The 19,964-nt window shown below is 42.4% G+C and overlaps 1 protein-coding gene across 1 annotated transcript in view; it reads right to left on the minus strand.

Moving 5' to 3' along the window:
• The window catches only part of ak8 (adenylate kinase 8), a 160,871-nt gene extending 142,031 nt beyond the window's left edge, over window positions 1-18,840 (minus strand). Inside the window, exons 1-3 of the mRNA XM_078227557.1 lie at window positions 18,622-18,840; window positions 6,267-6,377; window positions 3,344-3,412 (exon numbers count right to left, since the gene is read on the minus strand). Coding sequence (XP_078083683.1) covers window positions 3,344-3,412; window positions 6,267-6,377; window positions 18,622-18,840 — 399 coding nt within the window. The remainder of the gene's footprint in view (window positions 1-3,343; window positions 3,413-6,266; window positions 6,378-18,621) is intronic.
• Between the last annotated feature and the right edge of the window lie 1,124 nt (window positions 18,841-19,964).

A 19,964-nucleotide genomic window follows, 5' to 3' on the forward strand; every position in this document is an offset into this window, starting at 1 on the left:
GATAAGATACCTCTGCCTTTCCACTGGTATAGTAAGTAGAGACTGGCCTGTGAGCCCCTCCGGAACAGCCAACCAGCTGCCTGCAAAATCTGAGAGTGAATTTTAGGAGCGCTGTCCAAAACAAGGTAGGCAAATGAACCTCAAAGTGAGGAACAAAGTGCAAGTTGCCAGGTGCACGTTGCTTTTGTACTGTTGTGAAACACGTCGGTGTGACTGTGCATTGAAGTGGCCTCATGATCCAGGTGGCGGGATGATTCCGGTGAGCAGGGCTTATAGTGAGATGCAAATCTATGGAAATGATGTTCCCGACATGCAACAGTGAGAAATGCAATGCGTCATTGATAGGAGAAGAAGACATTCACAAAGAGACAAAATCGATTTTTGCAATCTCATGAGATTTTCCACTTCCACCCGCCATGACTCCAGCCGCAAACGGGAGCGGAAAATCCCAGATAATGTGTTGGACTGAAATATTTTCTTCACACTTTCCTTTTTTTTAGGCAGAATGATTTCTAGAAAAGCTTGAGTTTTTCTTTGGCTGTCTACATTGGGCTTATCGTCTCCAGAATTTAGGCAACTACAATGTGATCTTATTGAAACAAGATTCTGAAAGGCTACACACTGAGAAGTTGTTTCCCTTGGCTGGGAAATATAGAGCACAGGGGCTCTGTCTCAGGATAAGGGGTCAATCATTTAGGACTGAAATTATGAGAAAATTCTTCACTCAAAGGCTTGCAAGTCTTTGGAATTCTACTCCAGAGGGGTAGAGAGCTGAATACATTTAAGGCTGAGACAGACAGGTTTTTGGCCATTCATGAAGTAGGGGTGTGGGTGGGAAATAGAATTGAGGCAGAAGGTCTATTTTACAAAACTCCTGATCATCACACTGAGGTGAGAGTGACAGCCCTTGACATCAAGGCTCCATTCAACCGAGTGTGGCATCAAGGAGCTCTAACAACATGGGAATCATTGGGTATCGGGGGCAAACACTCCGCTGGTTGGAGTCATACCTGGTACATAGGAAGAGGTTGTGGTTGTGGAGGGTCAGTCATGTCAGCTCCAGGGCATCTCTGCAGGAATCCCTCAGGGTAGTGTCCTAGGCCCAACAATCTTCAGCTGCTTCATCAATGACTTTCCCTCCGCCGATGATTGCACAACGTTCAGTACCTATCACAACTCCTCAGATACTGAAGCAGTCCATGTTCAAATGCAACAGGATCTGGACAATATCCAGGCTGGGCTGACGAGTGGCAAGTAGCATTTGCATCACACAAATGCCAGGCAATGACCATCATCAATAAGAGACACTCTAACCACCGTCCCTTAACATTCAATGGTGTAACCATCACTGAATCCCCCACTGTCAACATTCTTGGGGTTACCATTGACCAGAAACTCAATTGGACTCACCACATCAACACAGTGGCGACAAGAGCAGGTCAGAGGCTAGGAATACTGCGGCGAGTAACTCACCTCCTGACTCTCCAAAGCCTATCCACCATCTATAAGGCACAAGTCAAGAGTGTGATGGAATACTCCTCACTTGCCTGGATGGGTGCAGCTCCAACAACACTCACGAATCTTGACACCATCCAGGACAAAGCAGCCCGCTTGATTGGCACCACATCAACCAACATTCAATCTCTCCACCACTGATACTCAGTAGCAGCAGTGTGTACTATCTACAAGATGCACTGCAGCAACTCACCAAATATCCTTAGACAGCACCTTCCAAACCCACGACTACTTCCATCTAGAAGGACAAGGGCAGCAGATACATGGGAACTCCATCACCTGCAAGTTCCCCTCCAAGCCACTCACCGTCCTGACTTCGAAATATATCGCCATTCCTTCGCAGTTGCTGGAACAAAATCCTGGAATTCCCTCTCTAACGGCATTGTGGGTCAACCCACAGAATGTGGACTGCAGCGATTCAAGGAGGCAACTCACCACCACCTTCTGAAGGGCAACTAGAGATGGGCAATTAATGCTGGCCAGCCAGTGACGCCCATGTCCCACGAATGAATAAAAAAAGCTTTCCCCTCTTTCTGCCCTGTGAAAAAAACCCCCCAACTAATTCAACCAGATTCTTTTCCAATTCCCAGCTCTCTTGGTTTCGGTCCAGTGTACTTATTGCTGTCAGTACCTCTATGAATCCATTCAATAATTACTTTCCATTTCCTTACCCTTTGATGACCTGATCCTGATCAGATCCCATATGGTTATCCCACCCACCTCACCCCTAATTTTGAACCCAGCCCAATTCCCCCTTCCCTAATATTAAAGCCCCCCCCTATGGTCTTAAATCTGTGGAGTGGAGACTGGACTGCATGACCTGTGTAACTAATCTGGCAGTCTATCTCAAGAGGTAACACTTTACTTCTAAAGGGCCAGACCATCTTATTGCTTCAGGGAAATCCTTTGTGCTGGAGTACAGCTGGATGGGCTGTCTTTCCTGTTGACACACAGCACGTTCATAGGGAACCTGGTGCTAAATTATAGCCAATCTCAAACTTCTTCATCATTAATAATCACTGCCTCTAATCTCCTTCCCCATTTCTTTCATCGTCACCTAGGTTTCTTTTTTGAATCAACACGTTCCCTTTTGTTATCTCTGTCTAACTCCTCGTAACACTCCCTTCCACCTATAGGTGCCTTTATCAAGAGGGCATATTTCCAGCGCAGAATGGAAACATACCACCCACTACATTTTTTACTCAGGGCACAGTAACAACAAAATTTCATGGCCATTTAGTTGACTGGAATTTACTGATATTATAATCTTGATGTAGGAGGTATCTATTCATTTTGGCCAACTCAACTACTGATGTTTTTTAGACTTTCAGTAAATTTGCAAGGTGAAGTTAAGCAAATAGTTTCAAAATTGAACAACAGTTATGTCATTGTTTTCATAAGTTTTAGAATGTATGTTCTGTTGCATATTTTGTTGTTTTAATGTATACTCTAACAAATAATCATGCTAAATAAAAATTTTGCCTCAACCGGCTTACCCACCAAACAGAGCTTAGCTATACGGTTTCCATTTAACTATTTTGTCTGATTTCTGGGTGACATAGCCCATCCCAGCCCTGAATACTGCTCCAGGCAATCAGTTGGATTCTGTGTTTAGTCTTTGATCAACGCTCAACTATCAGATTAGCATATGCACACACTCATCCTGCACTTTATCCTCTTAATAAACTTTCAAACTCCCCCACTGCTGTTCGACAGAGCAATCAGCCACTGCCTGAACCAATCCCCCACTCATTCCACCGCTGAATGCCAAGTATGTGTGCATGCTGTGTAATTGCTCTTTGACTATTCCTACAGGAGCGATTCCTACCCGTTTGATGCAGTCCGTTTTTGACAGCCGTTCTAGGATCAGCTTTGCCCATAGTGTATTGGGAATTTCCTGCAAAGCAAAAGAGAATTGCAAAGAGATGAGAGGGTGAATATTCAGAGCGAAGTTCAAAAGGAATTCCAAAGCCCCTACATGATTAGGCTGAAGGAGAAAAGTGAAGAGAATCGGCAGGCACTTTTTTTTGACAGTTACTGGGTCCCATGGGGGAATTGGCTCGAGACCCATGGTCCAGCGCAGTGGGAGTGTGGAATCACTGCCTGCTTGTGGTGGATCATGCTGCTTGCTGCCGCAGCCAGTGTCTGCTTCATCCCTTTGAAGTGTCACACTGACAGAGGTTATGAAAGTTACAAACTCATTTTGTGTTGTCCTGCTATACCAAGCAATCTTTTAAAGTTGCTTTAGGGTTTTTAGAAAATCTGGAAGAAAAAAAAATTAGTAAGGATGTCGAAAGTGGTTAAGATTCATGTCTACCATCTGGAGCAAAGTATGGTAACTTTCAAAACACAGGATGCACAATGAATATCTGTAAGATATAATTTATATACAGTGAATTCATAAAGTAAGCAGGGTGGTGGTCAACCCTGTAAGTGGGATATAAAATTATATTCTCAGGCCTTCACTGTGTATCCTATTTATACAACACATTAGCTAAAAAGGTACAATTTGAATGATAAGCATTAGAATAGAAATAATTTTAATTGCAAACTATACTGATGCGCAGATTGGTTCCTGGATCATTATCTTGAATAGCCCTCCCCCACATCCCCGGCAGTGTTATTTGTTCTCAATTATAATGATATTTCCATGAAATTTAAATATTTCATGGAAATGATTTGATCATATGAAAGATAAAAATTATACTGCTGCTTGGGTTAGAACTTTTGCCCAATTGTTTAAATCTTTTCTCAATTTAAAATGTGCAATAATTTTGTTTTCCAACTCTAAATTTGACTGCATTACTGGAACTGTACTGAGAACACAGTTCCTTCAGAACTAAAACAAAGAGAATTTGTTGATGTATTCAGTCATCAAAAAGTGAAGTTTTAACAAAAAATTTAAATAATTGAAATTACTGCTTTGGAAAGCTGACCTTACACCAGCCATGGAAAGAAGTTGGTTAACAATTTTAAGAATTTCAGGGAACCACTAAAATACAAATTTTATCTTTAGAATGTTAGTTTTCAACTGAGCAACAGGAATTAATGAAGTTTATTCCTCCCACTGAAAATGGATGATTTGTCTTCTATACAGCGAGATTGATGGTACTTTTAATACTATCAATGACACTAACCACTGCATCCTTTCAGCTTTTGCAGATGTTAAAAAAAAAATCAATATATAATCACAAAGAGGCTAAGCATGTCTGGGGAAAATGCAAAGCTTATTCCTTGTAGAACAATGTCATTGTCATTTAGACAAATATATGGAAAGATAAGCATACAAAGGACAACATTGAGGGCCACCTTCACAAAAGTACAATGCCATATAGTTAACGTTACATGCTTTTCATTTGAACAAATTAAACTGTACTATATTAAAGTATCTTAAATCACGAAATGGTTAAGTTTAAATCTGAAGTATTATGTAGTTAGCTGCAAAGATGTCTATCAACCAATGCATGAATACATTCACAAACAGTACAACTGTCCTGTAAATTAACATTTGTTTATGCCTTTGTGAAGTAAGGCCCTTGGGAGGTTTTTCTCTGCAATATAATGCAAGTTCTTGTTGAAGTAATCAACATTGAAGCAACATTTAAATTATTCTCTTCTTGTTTCAAATCATTATTTGTGAAAGGATTCTCGCCACCAGTTCTGATTTAATCCCTGTATTGGACTTGACCTTCTCGCAATGGCCAAAATCAATGTCAGAAAAACATTGGCCAACCAAAACATTAAAGCCCAGAAAGGACATCATAACAATTACAATTTTCCAAGTAAAGAGCTAGTGTACTAAGAATATAATTAATGCCCATGCTGCTCTTTAAGAAGCTGCACTACAATAATTTTTCCAGAGCTGTTATCTCCCTTGAGCAGAGTTTTATTCCTTTAATTAGCACTGAGTAACTCCACTTATTTTCATCCATTTCCACACTACAGCATTGCTTAAAATTAATTTAAATGGGCAGTATTTATTGAAAAAGTTAAATTAAATCCATACTCCCTCATCTGACCCAGGTTTCACCGGATACACTGTATGACAAAACAGCAAGATGTCAAAATCACAATATTCATAAACTGCAAGAAGAACGATTCAGTTTGGTTAAGAGAATTAACCAACTATGTGCTTCCAGGTCTATGTGAACGTCACCTGATGCCAAATGCAGGTTAATTCATAACTCATGGCCAATTGTGGTTTAACTTGGTCAGTGGTTAGAGCATTAAAATTAGCATCAGCATTCCTGAAAAAAGCACCGGAAGTTCTTTATTCGTTCAGGGAATGTGGGCGTTGCTGGCTAGGCCAATATTTATTGCCCATCCCTAATTGCCCTTAAACTGACTGATTTGCCAGGCCATTTAATAGTCAACCACATTGCCGTGGATCTGAAGTCACATGTAGGCAGACCAGGTAAGGTTGGCAGATTTCCTTCCCTAAAGGATATTAATAAACCAGATGGGTTTTTACAATTGACAATGGTTTCATGGTCAAATTAGACTTTTAATTCCAGAAGTTGAGGAATACCAGCCAGAATTTGCACTTATCTGCTAACTGGAACATGGACATATCCAGTAAGGATACGATCATGTTCATGTGTGACAATCCCAAAGGCCAAATTTCTGACTGCAGATTAAGAGCCACCACAGATGTGATTTCAGGGGGTGTGAGTGCTAACAAAACCATATGCCCAAGTTACCACCTTTAGAAAATATTGAACAAAAACACTGAAGATAACATATTACTGTACCTTATTGTTGATGTTTAATCTTTGAATTTTGTTAGAAATCACAGATTTATTTGCTAGCATATTGTCCAAAGTGAGAAAGTTCATACTGATCTTGTCACACAGCAACTTGGCCTAGTAAAAGTAAAGTGAAAAATCTCACACATAGGAACAATGCCAGTTCGTAGTTTAAGGTTAAATCTTTAGGGCTTTAAGAATTAACAATGCTATACCATACACGGATATCTTAAAAGAACAGGGACAACACCAAAGCATTATTGATAAAAAATGTTCAAAGTATATCTCATGGTTTTTGGATTGATAAGAAACACAGATTTCTAAATCAATTCTTTTTCTTTTTAATCCCTTTAGTGAAGCAGAAAAAAAAACATATTCTCTATTTCTTAAAGATTATTTAGCACCATGAAAATATAGACATTTCAGTATAAATACAGAAACAGATTAAAATAAATTACAAATCAACAAGCAAATTATGTATGCAAAACGAATGTTTGTTATATTCAGAAGAAGAAGAAAATTTAGGCAATTGAGTTTCTGCAAAATGAGAATGTACATAGGATACCTTCTACCACAAGTATCAATATTTATACTTAATAGTGGAGGAAATATCAAGGAGTGAAAGATTACTTTTGTAGTACATGCATCTAAGAAAGGGAATAGGATCGGCCCTAGAAACTCTGGATCATTGAGTTACAAACTTTTTAACATGGAACTGAAAGCAACAAGAATATTAGATATTACAACACAGAACCAGACAAACTGCAGCCCATTAAACTAGCGTTAATAATTTTTCCCTTTCCTTTTCCTGTTATCTTTCAGGTAGTTATTCAATTAAATTTTACATAAGGTTATAAATTCTTGGATAGAAACTTGTCCTCGCTAAGCCTGTTTTCTGGGTGGAAAATAGGGGCAAAACTGAGCATTTTGGAGGGCTCTGATACGCAACACAAGGTAGACTGAAATACACCCAGAACCATAATTGACATCAGGTAATTCTTGAGTCTCCTGGATCGGCAGCTTGAACTCCTATTAAGATCCTTGTATATGCTATTGAGGGGTCTAACACCTGCTTGCAGATCCCCTCAACAAGGTTAATCTCGGTCCTAGAGAAACAATGTGCAGAGGTATGGGGAAAAGGCAAGAGAACAGCACTAAGTCATAATGCTCATTTGGAGACTTGGTATAGACATGATGGGCTGAATGACCTCCTTCTGTGTTGTAACAATTCTGTGGCCTGCTCAGTCAGGTTTTGAGACAAGCAGTGTGACCTAAGGAGTGCCACCACCAAAAATATTTGATTTTATTTTCTGACCTAGACCAAGAATGTCCTTCCAAAGTTCAAGTTTATTTATTAGTCACAAGTAAGGCTTACATTAACACTGCAATGACGTTTCTGTGAAATTCCCCTAGTCGCCACAGTCCGGCGCCTGTTCGGGTCAATGCACCTAATCAGCATGTCTTTCAGAATGTGGGAGGAAACCGGAGCACCCGGAGGAAACTCATGCAGACACAGGGAGAACGTGCAAATTCCACACAGACAGAGACCCAAGCGGGAATCAAACCCTGGCGCTATGAAGCAGCAGTGCTAACCACTGTGCTACCGTGCCGCCCCACAGCATATCCAAGGGCCACAGTGCTTCCACCCGTCCCTTTCCAGGGCTTGCCTCAGGGTCACAAAAGCTAGTAGCCCCAAATTTCACCTCCTGCAGGCACAACACATACCAGCAACTTTCTGAAATTATGAAGCCCGAGGTCTAATTTCCAGTGAGTATCAATCCTTAATTTGGTCCAAAAATAAACCAAGATCAATTTTTACCCAATTGTCACAATATCTAAGGTAAACCATTCCCTATTCAAATGCATGAAATTGTTTTCTAATATCTTCCTTCATTTTTCAAATGGTGTATTTCAGGTTCTGCGCACTTTTAACCAATGTGGCTGCTACTGGAAATAATATTTCACTGCTTATTTTGTCAAGACAGTCATATTTTTAAACATTCTATGATTCCCTTCAATATTCTACATTCTGGTAAAAAAAACCTCAATATTTTAATAAATGCAAAAGACTGTAGATGCTGGAAGTCTGAAATAAAAACAAAATATTAGAAAAACCCAGCAGGTCTGACAGCATCTATGGAGAGAGAGAGAGTTAACCTTTCGAGTCCATATGACTCTTCTTCAGACCTTATCATTCAAGCCTCTATACTATAATTCTCAAAACCATTTTGGTATCATTCCAATGGCTCTAATAATGCTCTTTATATGGTGATGCCCAGAACTACTCCAGTGATAAACAAATGTCTTATACAAATTCAATATAATGTGTTGCTTTTACAGCCAACATATGAACTCATTATTTGCCATTTCACAGCCCTTCCTATATGCATTCTTGCATTTAAAGAACCTTATAGCTACCTCCTGAAGTACCTTTGTTCCTCCAATCTGTTAATCATTGCCCCATGATAAGAAACACAGCCTTTCACTGTTCTTTTCCCAAAAAATGTATAACTTCACATTTTTCTGCATTGAATGGCATCTGCCTACTGATGAACTGCCAGACATGTCAGAATCCAGAATTGTTGAAATCATGACTTTACTGTGAGGAATAACATGTCTGCAATCTGCTAAGATCTAATGAAGGTGCAGACATTGCAGGTTGAGGTTAGGCAGTTATGGGGTAGATCAACAAAAGCATTAATTGGAGAGTCTAAAAAAAATGTTGACAATGTGCTGGTAAGGGAGGTTTGGCTTATTTTCTCTAAGACTAAAGGACCTTGTACTGTCATGGGAACGTGTATATATAGGGAGATAAGAAAGGATTCTGAGAATGCTCCTTCATAAATGAGGATCTCAAAAGCCTTGATATTCACCTAATCACAAAGTCGAAGGGCGATCACCTATGTGGGTAGAAAATCAATGTGAAGGCTGAGAGGGATGTGAGCTAGGCAAGAAATTCTTTGGTTATTTGGGTAAGATGACTTTAAAGGAAGATGAAATCAACAAGGATCTGGAGTTGTTCAGCTGAAAGATGAAACTGATCGGATGAAATGCAAATTAAGTGAGAAAGGAACCTAGAACTTTGGCGGGCGGGGAACAGAATCGTTACGGCACAGAAGGAGGCCATTTGGCCATCGTGTCTACACCAGCTCTCCAAACAAGCATTGTGACTTAGTGCTATTCCCCTGCATTTTCCCTGCACCCCTGCACATTATATTCAAGCAATCATCTAAACCCCTCTTGAATGCCTCCATTGAACCTGCTTCCACCACACTTCCAGGCACTGCATTCCTGACGCGAACAACTGGTATGAAAGTGCTTTTCTCACTTCACATTTGTAAAAGCAGTGGAGGATTCTAAAGGGGAGTGATTGGTCATTACCAAATTGACCATTACCAAATGCATAACGTGGACCAGATGAATAGGGGATAAAGGCCAAAGTGGGATTTTGGGAATATTTCTATGTCACCACCACAGCAGACAGGGGACAGAAAAAGACACAGGAGAATGAAAACCCAGGGAGGCAGTCTCAGCAAGAGGGAAAAGATTGCCATAAAACCTCTACGGCTGATAACGTTAACACACGCCTTGGCCAAGAGAACAGAAGAGATGGAAGAAGGCTGCAAGTGTCATTGGCAAGGCCAGTATTTGTTGCCTATCCCTAATTGCCCTTTGAGGGCAGGTAAAAGTGAACCACATTGCAATGGGTATGCTATGGGTCTGTAGTCACATGTAGGCCAGACCAGGTAGGGATGGCAAATTCCTTCTCTGAAGGACATTAGTGAACTAGACAGGTTTTTACCACAATCAGTGATGGTCTCATGATCACTATTACTGAGATGAGCTTAAATTCCACCAGCTGCCATGGAGAGAACCCAAGTTCCAGAGCTTGTTAAACTAGTGACATTACTACTACCCCACTGTCTCCCCCTGGCCAAGCTGTAAAAATGGGAGGCAATGATCTCAGGCAGGATGGATAAAGGCCTGGAACATCAGAGTGAATGAAATTTGGAGGAAGCAACTGCAAGCAGGGCCAAAGTGGAATTTGGTGGATTTGTCAGGGTGGGAGCGATGTAATAAGGAGAAGACAGCAGAAGATTCCAATCACCATAGAGGAGTGAAACAGGGATATGTGAAATTGTTTTTGGGTATCTTCCTTCATTTAAAGAAACTCTGATCCAGGGCAATAACCAATATGTGCTCACAAGATTCTTCTCCACAGAATGAATAATATCTAGTATAGTGGACACTGATCAACAGATCCTTTAGGGGTATCAAAATGCCATTAGGCCCAAAACGTCCAGCCCTTATTGAAGGGCAAAAGGTCCACATAGACTCTCCAAAGGAAAATGGGCAGATAAAATTTGAGAGCGAATGGGTAGTGCAAAAAGAGAATAACAGTTTCAAATGAAAGGCAATAAAAAATTCCTACTGCTTTAAATATTTTAGTTTACTCCTTTGTGTGCCAGAAACAGTCTTCGCGACATTTAGTTTTCAGCTGGCAACAATCTACCTTCTAATTTATAAGACAATTATTAAGCAATTTAAATTTCATCATCATACAGACATGTTATAGAATAATACAAACAGTTTTGCAGATAATAATGTACCGGAACCTGACAATATTTTTAAACATTATATAATGTATTTTACCTCTGGTAAACAGTAAGGCTACACTGACAAAATGTCAAGTTAATAATTAGTGCAAACTTCAAATAAAGAAAAATAAAATTATTTGATTCCACTCTCAAACCTGAAAGTTACTGTGAACAGCTAAGATGTGAAGAAATTACAAAATCTCTAAAATAACGTAACAGCACTGAATTAGTAAAACCAGCACTCCTTTCAGTTGGAGAAAAAGATCAAATGATGTTGAAGAAAATATTCCATTGAGGAAGCTTGCATCCAATAATTAAAATTACTATTTAAATAAACCTGCAATTCTGACTCAGTGAAAAAGCCTATAGGTCAACAAATTTCATAAGAACATACATCAAATAACCACTTCCATTCCAAGAAATCGTTTTAGATTGAGAAATTAATTTTGACACAGCATTGGCTATAAAGAAATATCAGTAAATACAGACATATTAATAGATAACATTGCTCAGCTGGGAGATATTTTTTTCAAAAAAACTTTATTCATCATTAATTACAGGATATTTCTCTTCAGTTAATAGTTTAAATCTAGAATGCACTTACAATAGTACGTTTCCCTGAAGCAGGTGGTCCCAGCAGAAGTACTCGGGGAACTATGAAACATTTGGAAGAAAATATTATGATCATTAAGGTCAATTTATACTTAAAATATGAACAAAGTTAGCAAATACACGATAAATTGTACAATTCCTTTACAAATCTTGCTTTTTGTAAAATCATGCCAAGCTAGAATAAATCCTGCAGCTTTTATAATGTAAATAAACTTATATGTTCCTTTTGTTTTTCTATATTTGCTCTCAAGTTATAAAATAATAGAATTTATTTTCTGCATTACAACTAGACTACTCTATGTCTGTGTTCACGGTACAGCTGCAGCATTGTTGCAAAGAGGTTTTAATTTGGTCAATGTTGTGTTGTAACTCCTGGAAGAGACAGTCTAACTCCATTTCACTTCAGTCAGGTTGCAGCCAACACTGGATTAACGGTATAAATTCTTAGGGGATGATCTTACTGACTCGTCCTGCCAGTTGATCGGTGTGGCGAGCCAGTAAGATCGCAAGAGAGGCGAAAAACCAGGTTCATGTCCGGTTTCTCGTCTCTCGCAATCTTACTGGCCCTGGATTGCCGACGTTATCTGCCTCTCGCCAGGGAAGGCGCAAGGCTGATTTAAATATTAATTTCAATATAATCAGTGAGTCCCGGACACAACAGTCCGGGCTTACTTGCCTTGGCAGCTTTGCTGATGGAAGTCCTCACCGGCAAGGATCACATATAGTCCTCAGTAACAAAAACCTGACTGGTGGGACCAGAGGCCACTGAGGCCCCATGAGTGGTCAGGGGCAGGAGGGGACAGTGCCCCTTGGTCGGGTTTGGGTTGGTGGTATTTGGGACGATCGGCCGTGGAGACCAACAATAGGTTGGGAGCGGGGGGGGGGGGGGGGGGGGGGGGGTATCCAGGGGTTGGAGGAGTGACAGATATTCAGTGTTCTATGTACACTTTACACAAGAACGCTGAGAGATCTGTACGTGCAGATTAGATATAGGTCTTGGGGCTAAAGGGATCAAGGAATATGGGGTGACGTCAGGATCAGGATATTGGTTTTGACGATCAGCCATGATCAAAATGAATGACGGAGCAGGCTCAAAGGGCTGAATGGCCTACTCCTGCTTTTATTTTCTATTTTTCTATGCACAATAGCACCCCCTAGCTGTCAGCAGCTGGCTTTCCAGAGAGAATAGACTCCATCCACTCCCCTTACTGGCATGAATCACACTTTGCCTCTATTTTTGCACTAAGTGGCATAAGATCGTGCCTAAAAGCTTGCTAAAAAATGGCCGCAATTCTCTCCCATTTTCACACTCGTTTGATACTTAGAGTTTTTTTTGGTAAGATCGCCCTCTTAGTGTAAGTGTAATGTGAGGCCAGATCGTCCCCTTAGTGTAAGTGTAAAGTGAGGCCAATTCTACAGCGTGAGTGCAGTTTGATATGGATTCTTAGCAGCTCCTAGATACAGCTTCACTTCAGAATTAGATTTAATGTGGAGATTGGGGGTTGAAGCTTCCTCTAGGCTCAGAAAAACCTGACCCGCACACTCTCGTGGCTCTCAAACTGACACATGTGTGACTTCACACACCATTTTTGTCTTTTCACAGTAGGATCGAGTTCACAACACAATTTGCAAGCCTCAATAGAGTGCATGAGGAGTATGGGTGCAAAGGCAGACTGGTCAGAAAACATGTCTCAGTTCTCCACCACAATACCCCAATTGTCATCTGTATTTAATGGCATCCTAAACTCAGCCCACCTTCCTCAACCCCACCCAGTCCCCTGCCATGTCAGATCACGGAGGCCACCTCTATGCCCCCATATATCCTCTATAGCCACTCACCCTATGCACTATATGCAGTCCTCAGATTCCATGGAATATCAATAGAAAATATTTTAAAATCCTTAGGGAGTGGGTGGGAAACACACCTTTCACCACCTACTAAAGTCTTCATATCACTGAAACTTAGAAAAATTGCATTCTGCCATGTGAAAACAACACCTATTGCGCTGATACACATTAGCACTTGAAACTCAGCCATGCATTGACAAAGGCCACTGCTGTCCAAAGAATCAACTGCTCTCTGGGATGGAAAATACAGGAGGTGCTGATTTCAATTTCAAAGCAAAGTACATGTCAACCAATGTAATGGTTAGTTTTTTTCTTCAAGTGGAGAATGTCAAAACCAGAATGTAAGGGACAGGTGGTTAGATTTTTTCAAATGTCAAACCCAATTTTTTTTAGATCAGCCAGAGCCTTTTAGATCACAGAATGATAGCACAGGCTGATGGGATATTTGTAAAATTTTTCACTATATTATGGTGCTTTCGAAATTGGAAAAGCATTTGAACAAATACTCAAGGCAAATCAGTATAAGAGTCAACCGCCTTTAAAGGATAAATCCTCATAATGAATCACTGCATTAAAAACACATCTGCATCCTGATAAACACCTAATAGTGACATTTGAAAAAGATGTGAAAACACTTTATACTTACCTTTCATAATATGCCAGACCCCCCAAAAGGCTTTCCATCTACTTCACAAGCTCTCAAATCTGGCATGCTTTTAATGGGCTTCCAAAAGCTTTTCCACCACTCGACAGAAATGGTGTGTGGGAGGAAATACAATTTCAGTGGAGGAGGATGCGTATTTTGTACAACATCCTCAACCCATAAAAAGACCAGAGGGAAATGACATGGACTCAGGAATGCAGCAGAAAATTGGATTTCTTCCAAAAAATCCCTAAGTATGGCCATTCACACACTGAAACATGCCTCCACATCTAGACAAAAGTTTAGCCATAGGTATTAAATGGTCACTTCAATAAGGCTTGCTCTTAAGTCAGGAACCAACAAGCACAAGAAACAAAAAAAGTATTTTGCTTGAGTAACAAGCCTAAAATTAAATCGAACAGCTCCACTCTCTGGGAGCTATTTTTGAAATTTAGTTAATTACCAGCAGAGCCAACAATACAAGTTTCTTTTTGATAATCACTGCTTCTGGTTGTTCTCACTTTCTGCTGGTATTCAGTTATGACTATCTTTGTGGCAGTTCTACTAAACTCAGTGATGCGCGATCGCACAGTTCCTCGGAGCCGCTGGGTAGAGTTGAGTCGGTGGCTGTACTTGCCACTATGTTCCCACGTGGTCGGTGGGGTAAGTTTCAAGACTTCTGGAGGCCGTTTCCATCGCATCAGCCAATTCTACCGTCTTAGCTAGGTCCAAGTTACCTTGCTCTAGCAGCTGCAGGCGAATATAGGATGAGCCGATTCCCGCCACAAATGCATCTCGGATCAGATCGTTTGTGTATTGAGTAGCCGACACAGGCTTGCAATTGCAGGCTCTGGCTCGCTGCTGAAGTTCGCGCAGGTACTGTCCCGTCGTTTCGCCGGCCTGCCACCGTCGAGTGGCTAGTAGGTGACGAGCATGAATCTCGTTTGGTGGTTTATGGTACAGCTTCTTGAGTAATTCGATGGCCTCTTTGTAGTCTTGGGAATCACGGATTGTTGCATACACAGTGTCGCTTACCCTTGCGTGGAGGACCCGCAATCTGTTGGCGTCGTTTTGGACTGCTGTTGAGGCGTCGATATAATCCTGGAAACACTTCAACCAATGGTCGAAAGTGTTCGACGCTCCAGCGGCATGCGGATCTAAGGTTAGCCGATCGGGTTTCAGCATCTGCTCCATTTTTTTTTCCAGAACAAAATTTGTTGCGAATAAAATTGATGCGCGATTAATTCACTCGGGAGGCTAGATCGTACCCGGGAATAAAGTCTTTTATTCGCAACAAGAATAGAGCATACTGCTTAACAATACAATCCCAGACTAAAGGGTCACTAGGAAGTGCAGTGACCTTTATACTCCTATAGGGAGGCGGAGCCAACCGGAGTGCACCACAGAACAATGCTAACAGGTGGAACACCCCAACCCTAACCCCAACAGTAACAAGAGTAACATATGTACAAGTACCCATAGTGATAACCATCTATGGTTCAGTACCCATAGTGGTAACCATCTATGGTTCACCACACTCAGTTTACTTGATGCCCTAAGGTCTATCAGAAGCATCCATCACACTCTTTCACAATGTAGTCAGAAGCTTGTTCCTAGCTCACTAATAGATGTTAACATATTTTATTAAGCTTTTCCCTAAAGCATTGCATTAATCACCACCTGTCCTACTGTTTTCCAGATTTTAAATCTCATTTCTTCAGGTCGATTCTTTGAGATCACCAGGCTTTCCAGATTCTCAAATCCTTTTTTTACCACACCAACATGTTTTTAAAAAATAGATAACAAAAACAAGAATTCCATGACAATCATGAACAAAACAAGAATTAGTCCTTGTACCAATTCATTTTAAAAACTAAAATAAGACTGAATCAAAAAAGTATTTGGGAGTGGAAGCATAGAACTTGTATTAGTACAGTAAAAACAGATTGAAAACTAGTTGATGATTTGTGCTGTGAGATTTTTAATTTGGGCTGATTAAAATTAAATTCCACACATTGGAAAAATGATTGAATGCTGCAACAAGTCTAAATGTCAGCTGCACCTAGCCCATTAATTTGCTAAATTCACCGATTTTAGATTTATTTGAATAGGGCTTCTGCCCAAATCTCATTGGCCTGGATTTTATGCCCCGTTTGCTATGGCTGTAAATGCTGACGTGCAAAATATTGTGTCAGCCGAGAAACAGGATTTGCACCGGTGAGATTTCCCAAGGCAATAATCCCTGCAGCCCCTCCCCCTGCCTGGAACTGCATTAGCACACATTTGAATATCATTAGCGGACAACCCCGCTATGAGCTCTCCCCACTTTGAAAAGTCCACCTCTGGTGTTGTGACGTCACACCAGCACAGTTTACAACAGATTTTTTAATAGGAAGCAAAGAGTTGGCATAAATGAGTCTTTTTCTGATTGGCAGTCAGTAACTAGTAGGATTCCGCAGGGATCTGTGCTCGGACCCCATTTGTTCACATTATATATTAATGATTTGGAAGAGGAAACTGAATGTATTATCTCCAAATTTGCAGATGATACAAAGTTGGGTGGGAGGGTGATCTGTGAGGAGGATGCAGAGATGCTTCAGTGTGATTTGGACAGGCTGAGTGTATGGGCATATGCACGGCAGATGCAGTATGTTATGGATAAATGTGAGGCTATCCACTTTGGTAGCAATAATAGAAAGACAAATTATTTAAATGGATGTAACTTGAGATAGGTGGATACTCAGCGAGACCTTGGAGTCCTTGTGCATCAGTCACTTAAAGCAAGCACGCAGGTACAGCAGGCAATAAAGAAGGGATGCTTTGCTGCAATTGTATAGAGCATTGGTAAGGCCACACCTGAAGTATTGTGTACAGTTTTGGTGTCCTTATCTGTGGAAGGATGTCCTTGGTATAGAGGGAGCACAGCGAAGGTTTACCAGGCTGAATCCTGGGATAGTAGGTCTGTCATATGAGGACAGACTATGTCGGTTAGGATTATATTCACTGCAGTTTAGAAGAGTAAGAGGGGATCTCATAGAGACTTATAAAATTCTAACAGGATTAGATGGGGGTAGATTCAGAAATAATGGGGACGATTCTCCCATCGCGACCCGCAACTTTTCTGGCGGGTGGGGCTGAGTGATGCGCGTTGTCGGCCTTTTTCCAGGATTTGCGCAAGCGCTGGGAACGCATGCACATCTCCCAGAGCCAGAGAACAGTCGGAGTCCAAACTATGCTGGAAACCGGTGGGAAGATAGATAAGTGATTTAAATTTTTTAAAAATATGTTTTGCATGCAATTATTGGGAACTTGTCACAACTGATCGAATCACCAGGAATACTTCATTCCGGCGGGGTTTAGAGTAGCTCCCCATATTTGGGGAATGAGCGGGAAACTCCGCCGGAGTGAAGGGCGAGCAATCGGGGCCCCCCAGGGGGTTGGGCGGCAGGAGGGTGGTGCCCCCTGGGCATGGGCACCCGGGCAGTGCCCAAGGGTGCCCACCGGGCATCGGGCAGTGCCAAGGGAGCAGGGCTTATTCTGGGCAGGACCTAGGGGCAATCGGTGGGGGTGGGGGGCCCGCTGCCACTCTGCATGGCGATCAGTCTGGAGCAGGCTTGGGGAGGTGATGGTGGTCTGCAGGGGGCAGGGGGCCTGTCTCCCGGGGAGGGGAACTGACCCCGGGGTGGGTGTCAGCGGGGAGGGGGGGGGTCTGTTGGGGTGAGGGGGATGGGGGGATCGTCACTGCTGGGGGGTGTGGGCTGGACATCAGGGTGTTCTGGGGTGGGGGGGGTGCAGTCAGGGCTGGCCCGGGAATTGTCGTGGGGGCTGTGATCGGGCCGTGTGGGGGGCTGGAGGGGCAGCACTGTGGCGGTCCTGGGCTGGCCAGCAAATGGGGAGACTGACAGATCGGGACCTTGCGCATGCGCAGAGTCCCGGAGCTGTCAGACTCTGGCGTGCCCCCCCAGGTTTTTAATGAGATTCCCGATTGTGACCTCTGCATTGCACAGAGTGCGGAGATTCAGGTCTGAATATGCACTGAAAAAACAGTCGTGATCCAGAACAGTTTTCCTAACAATTCAGCACTTTTGGGAGAATCGTTCCCAATGGTGGGGGAGTCCAGAACTAGGGGTCATAGTTTGAGGATTAGGGGTAAACCTTTTAGAACTGAGGTGAGGAGAAATTTCTTCACCCAAAGGGTGGTGAACGTGTGGAATTCACTACCACAGAATGTAGTTGAGGTCAAAATGTTGTCTGATTTCAGGAAGAAATTAGATATAGCTCTTGGGGCTAAAGGGATCAAGGGATATGGGGGGAAGGGGGGACCAGGATTTTGAATTTGATGATCAGTCATGATCAAAATGAATGGCAGAGCGGCCTCAAAGGGCTAAATAGCCTACTTTTTACAAAGCTTTGACAGAGGGTCATCTGGACTCGAAACGTCAGCTCTTTTCTCTCCTTACAGATGCTGCTAGGCCTGCTGAGATTCCAGCATTTTCTCTTTTGGTTTCAGATTCCAGCATCTGCAGTAATTTGCTTTTATCCTGTGATTCCCATGGTTTGCCTTTAGTATTTGATGTGAGGGTGAGCACATGGGGAAAAGGCTACAAAGCTCAGCAGGGTGCACCTGCTCAAACAGGTGCAGTTGCAGTTGTGTTCTTACAGCCCTTTGTTGGGGTGGCACAATTTCATCAATTTCGACCGGGACCAGGCTAGCCATGACACACAAGCCATAGGATTCGCCCAGATAGCTGGCTTCCCAAAAGTGCAGGGAGTCATTGGCTGCACCCACATGGCTCATCGATACCCATGGCATCAGGGAGTCCCCTACATCAACCGCGAGAGCTTCCACTCCCTTAACGTCCAACTCATCTGCGACCATGCAAAGCCTCCTCAGGTGCAGGTGTGTGCTAGGTTCCCAGGGAGTGTATACGACAGCTTCATCCTGGGCCGCTCACAGATCCCCGAGGTACTTGAAGGAACACAGTGGCTGCAGAGGTGGCCCCTCGGGACAAGGTGCATCCTAAGGATGTAGCTGATTGCGCCTGTGCAGAGGCCACAGAGTGCAGCAGAGAACCAGTATAATTAGGCTCAAGCTGCTACTTGCACTTTGATGTAGCATATGATCGGGATGTTGAATTTGCAGTTCTGGTGCCTGGACCGGTCAGGTGAAACCCTCCAATATAGTTCCCAGAGGGTGACTCGCATCATGGTTTTCTGCTGCGTCCTCCAAAACTTGGTGCTTCAACAGAAAGAGGAGCTGTGTGAGGAGGAGATGGTTGAGAGGCACATCTCGTGTGATGAAGAGAACATCAAGGTGAACAATGAGGAGGAAGCCCTGGAGATGCAGAGAAAAGCTATCAAGCGGTGGTCAGATGGCCAGAAGGATTAGGAGAGTTTGGGATGTCCTAATAGCCTTCCACTTCATGGATGATCAGGATTAGGCTCACCACTGAAGTCCCATCATGGACAGTGCACACCCTGCATGATATGGCTCCTGTCATGGGAAGGGAGTGCCATCAATGTTGGAGGATGATGGTGACTTGTAGATGTGTGATGAGTGTGTGAGTGGTAAGAGATTAGATGAGTGACTTGCCATGGTTGAAAGGAGATCATTCATCCTCTTCTGGCACTGGATGCCCGTCCTCCTCTGAAGTGAGCTGATGGGTCATGATGTGGAGATGCCGGCGTTAGACTGGGGTGAACACAGTAAGAAGTCTCACAACACCAGGTTAAAGTCCAACAGGTTTATTTGGTAGCAAATACCATAAGCTTTCGGAGCACTGCTCCTTCGTCAGATGGAGTGGAAATGTGCTCTCAAACAGTGCAAACAGACACAAAATCAAGTTGCAGAATACTGATTAGAATGCGAATCCTACAGCCAGCCAGGTCTTAAAGGTACAGACAATGTGGGTGGAGGGAACATTAAACACAGGTTAAAGAGATGTGTATTGTCTCCAGACAGAACAGCTAGTGAGATTCTGCAAGCCCAGGAGGCAAGCTGTG

The sequence above is a fragment of the Mustelus asterias genome, chromosome 13 (assembly GCF_964213995.1).
Source record: "Mustelus asterias chromosome 13, sMusAst1.hap1.1, whole genome shotgun sequence".
NCBI classification, from domain to species: Eukaryota; Metazoa; Chordata; class Chondrichthyes; order Carcharhiniformes; family Triakidae; genus Mustelus; species Mustelus asterias.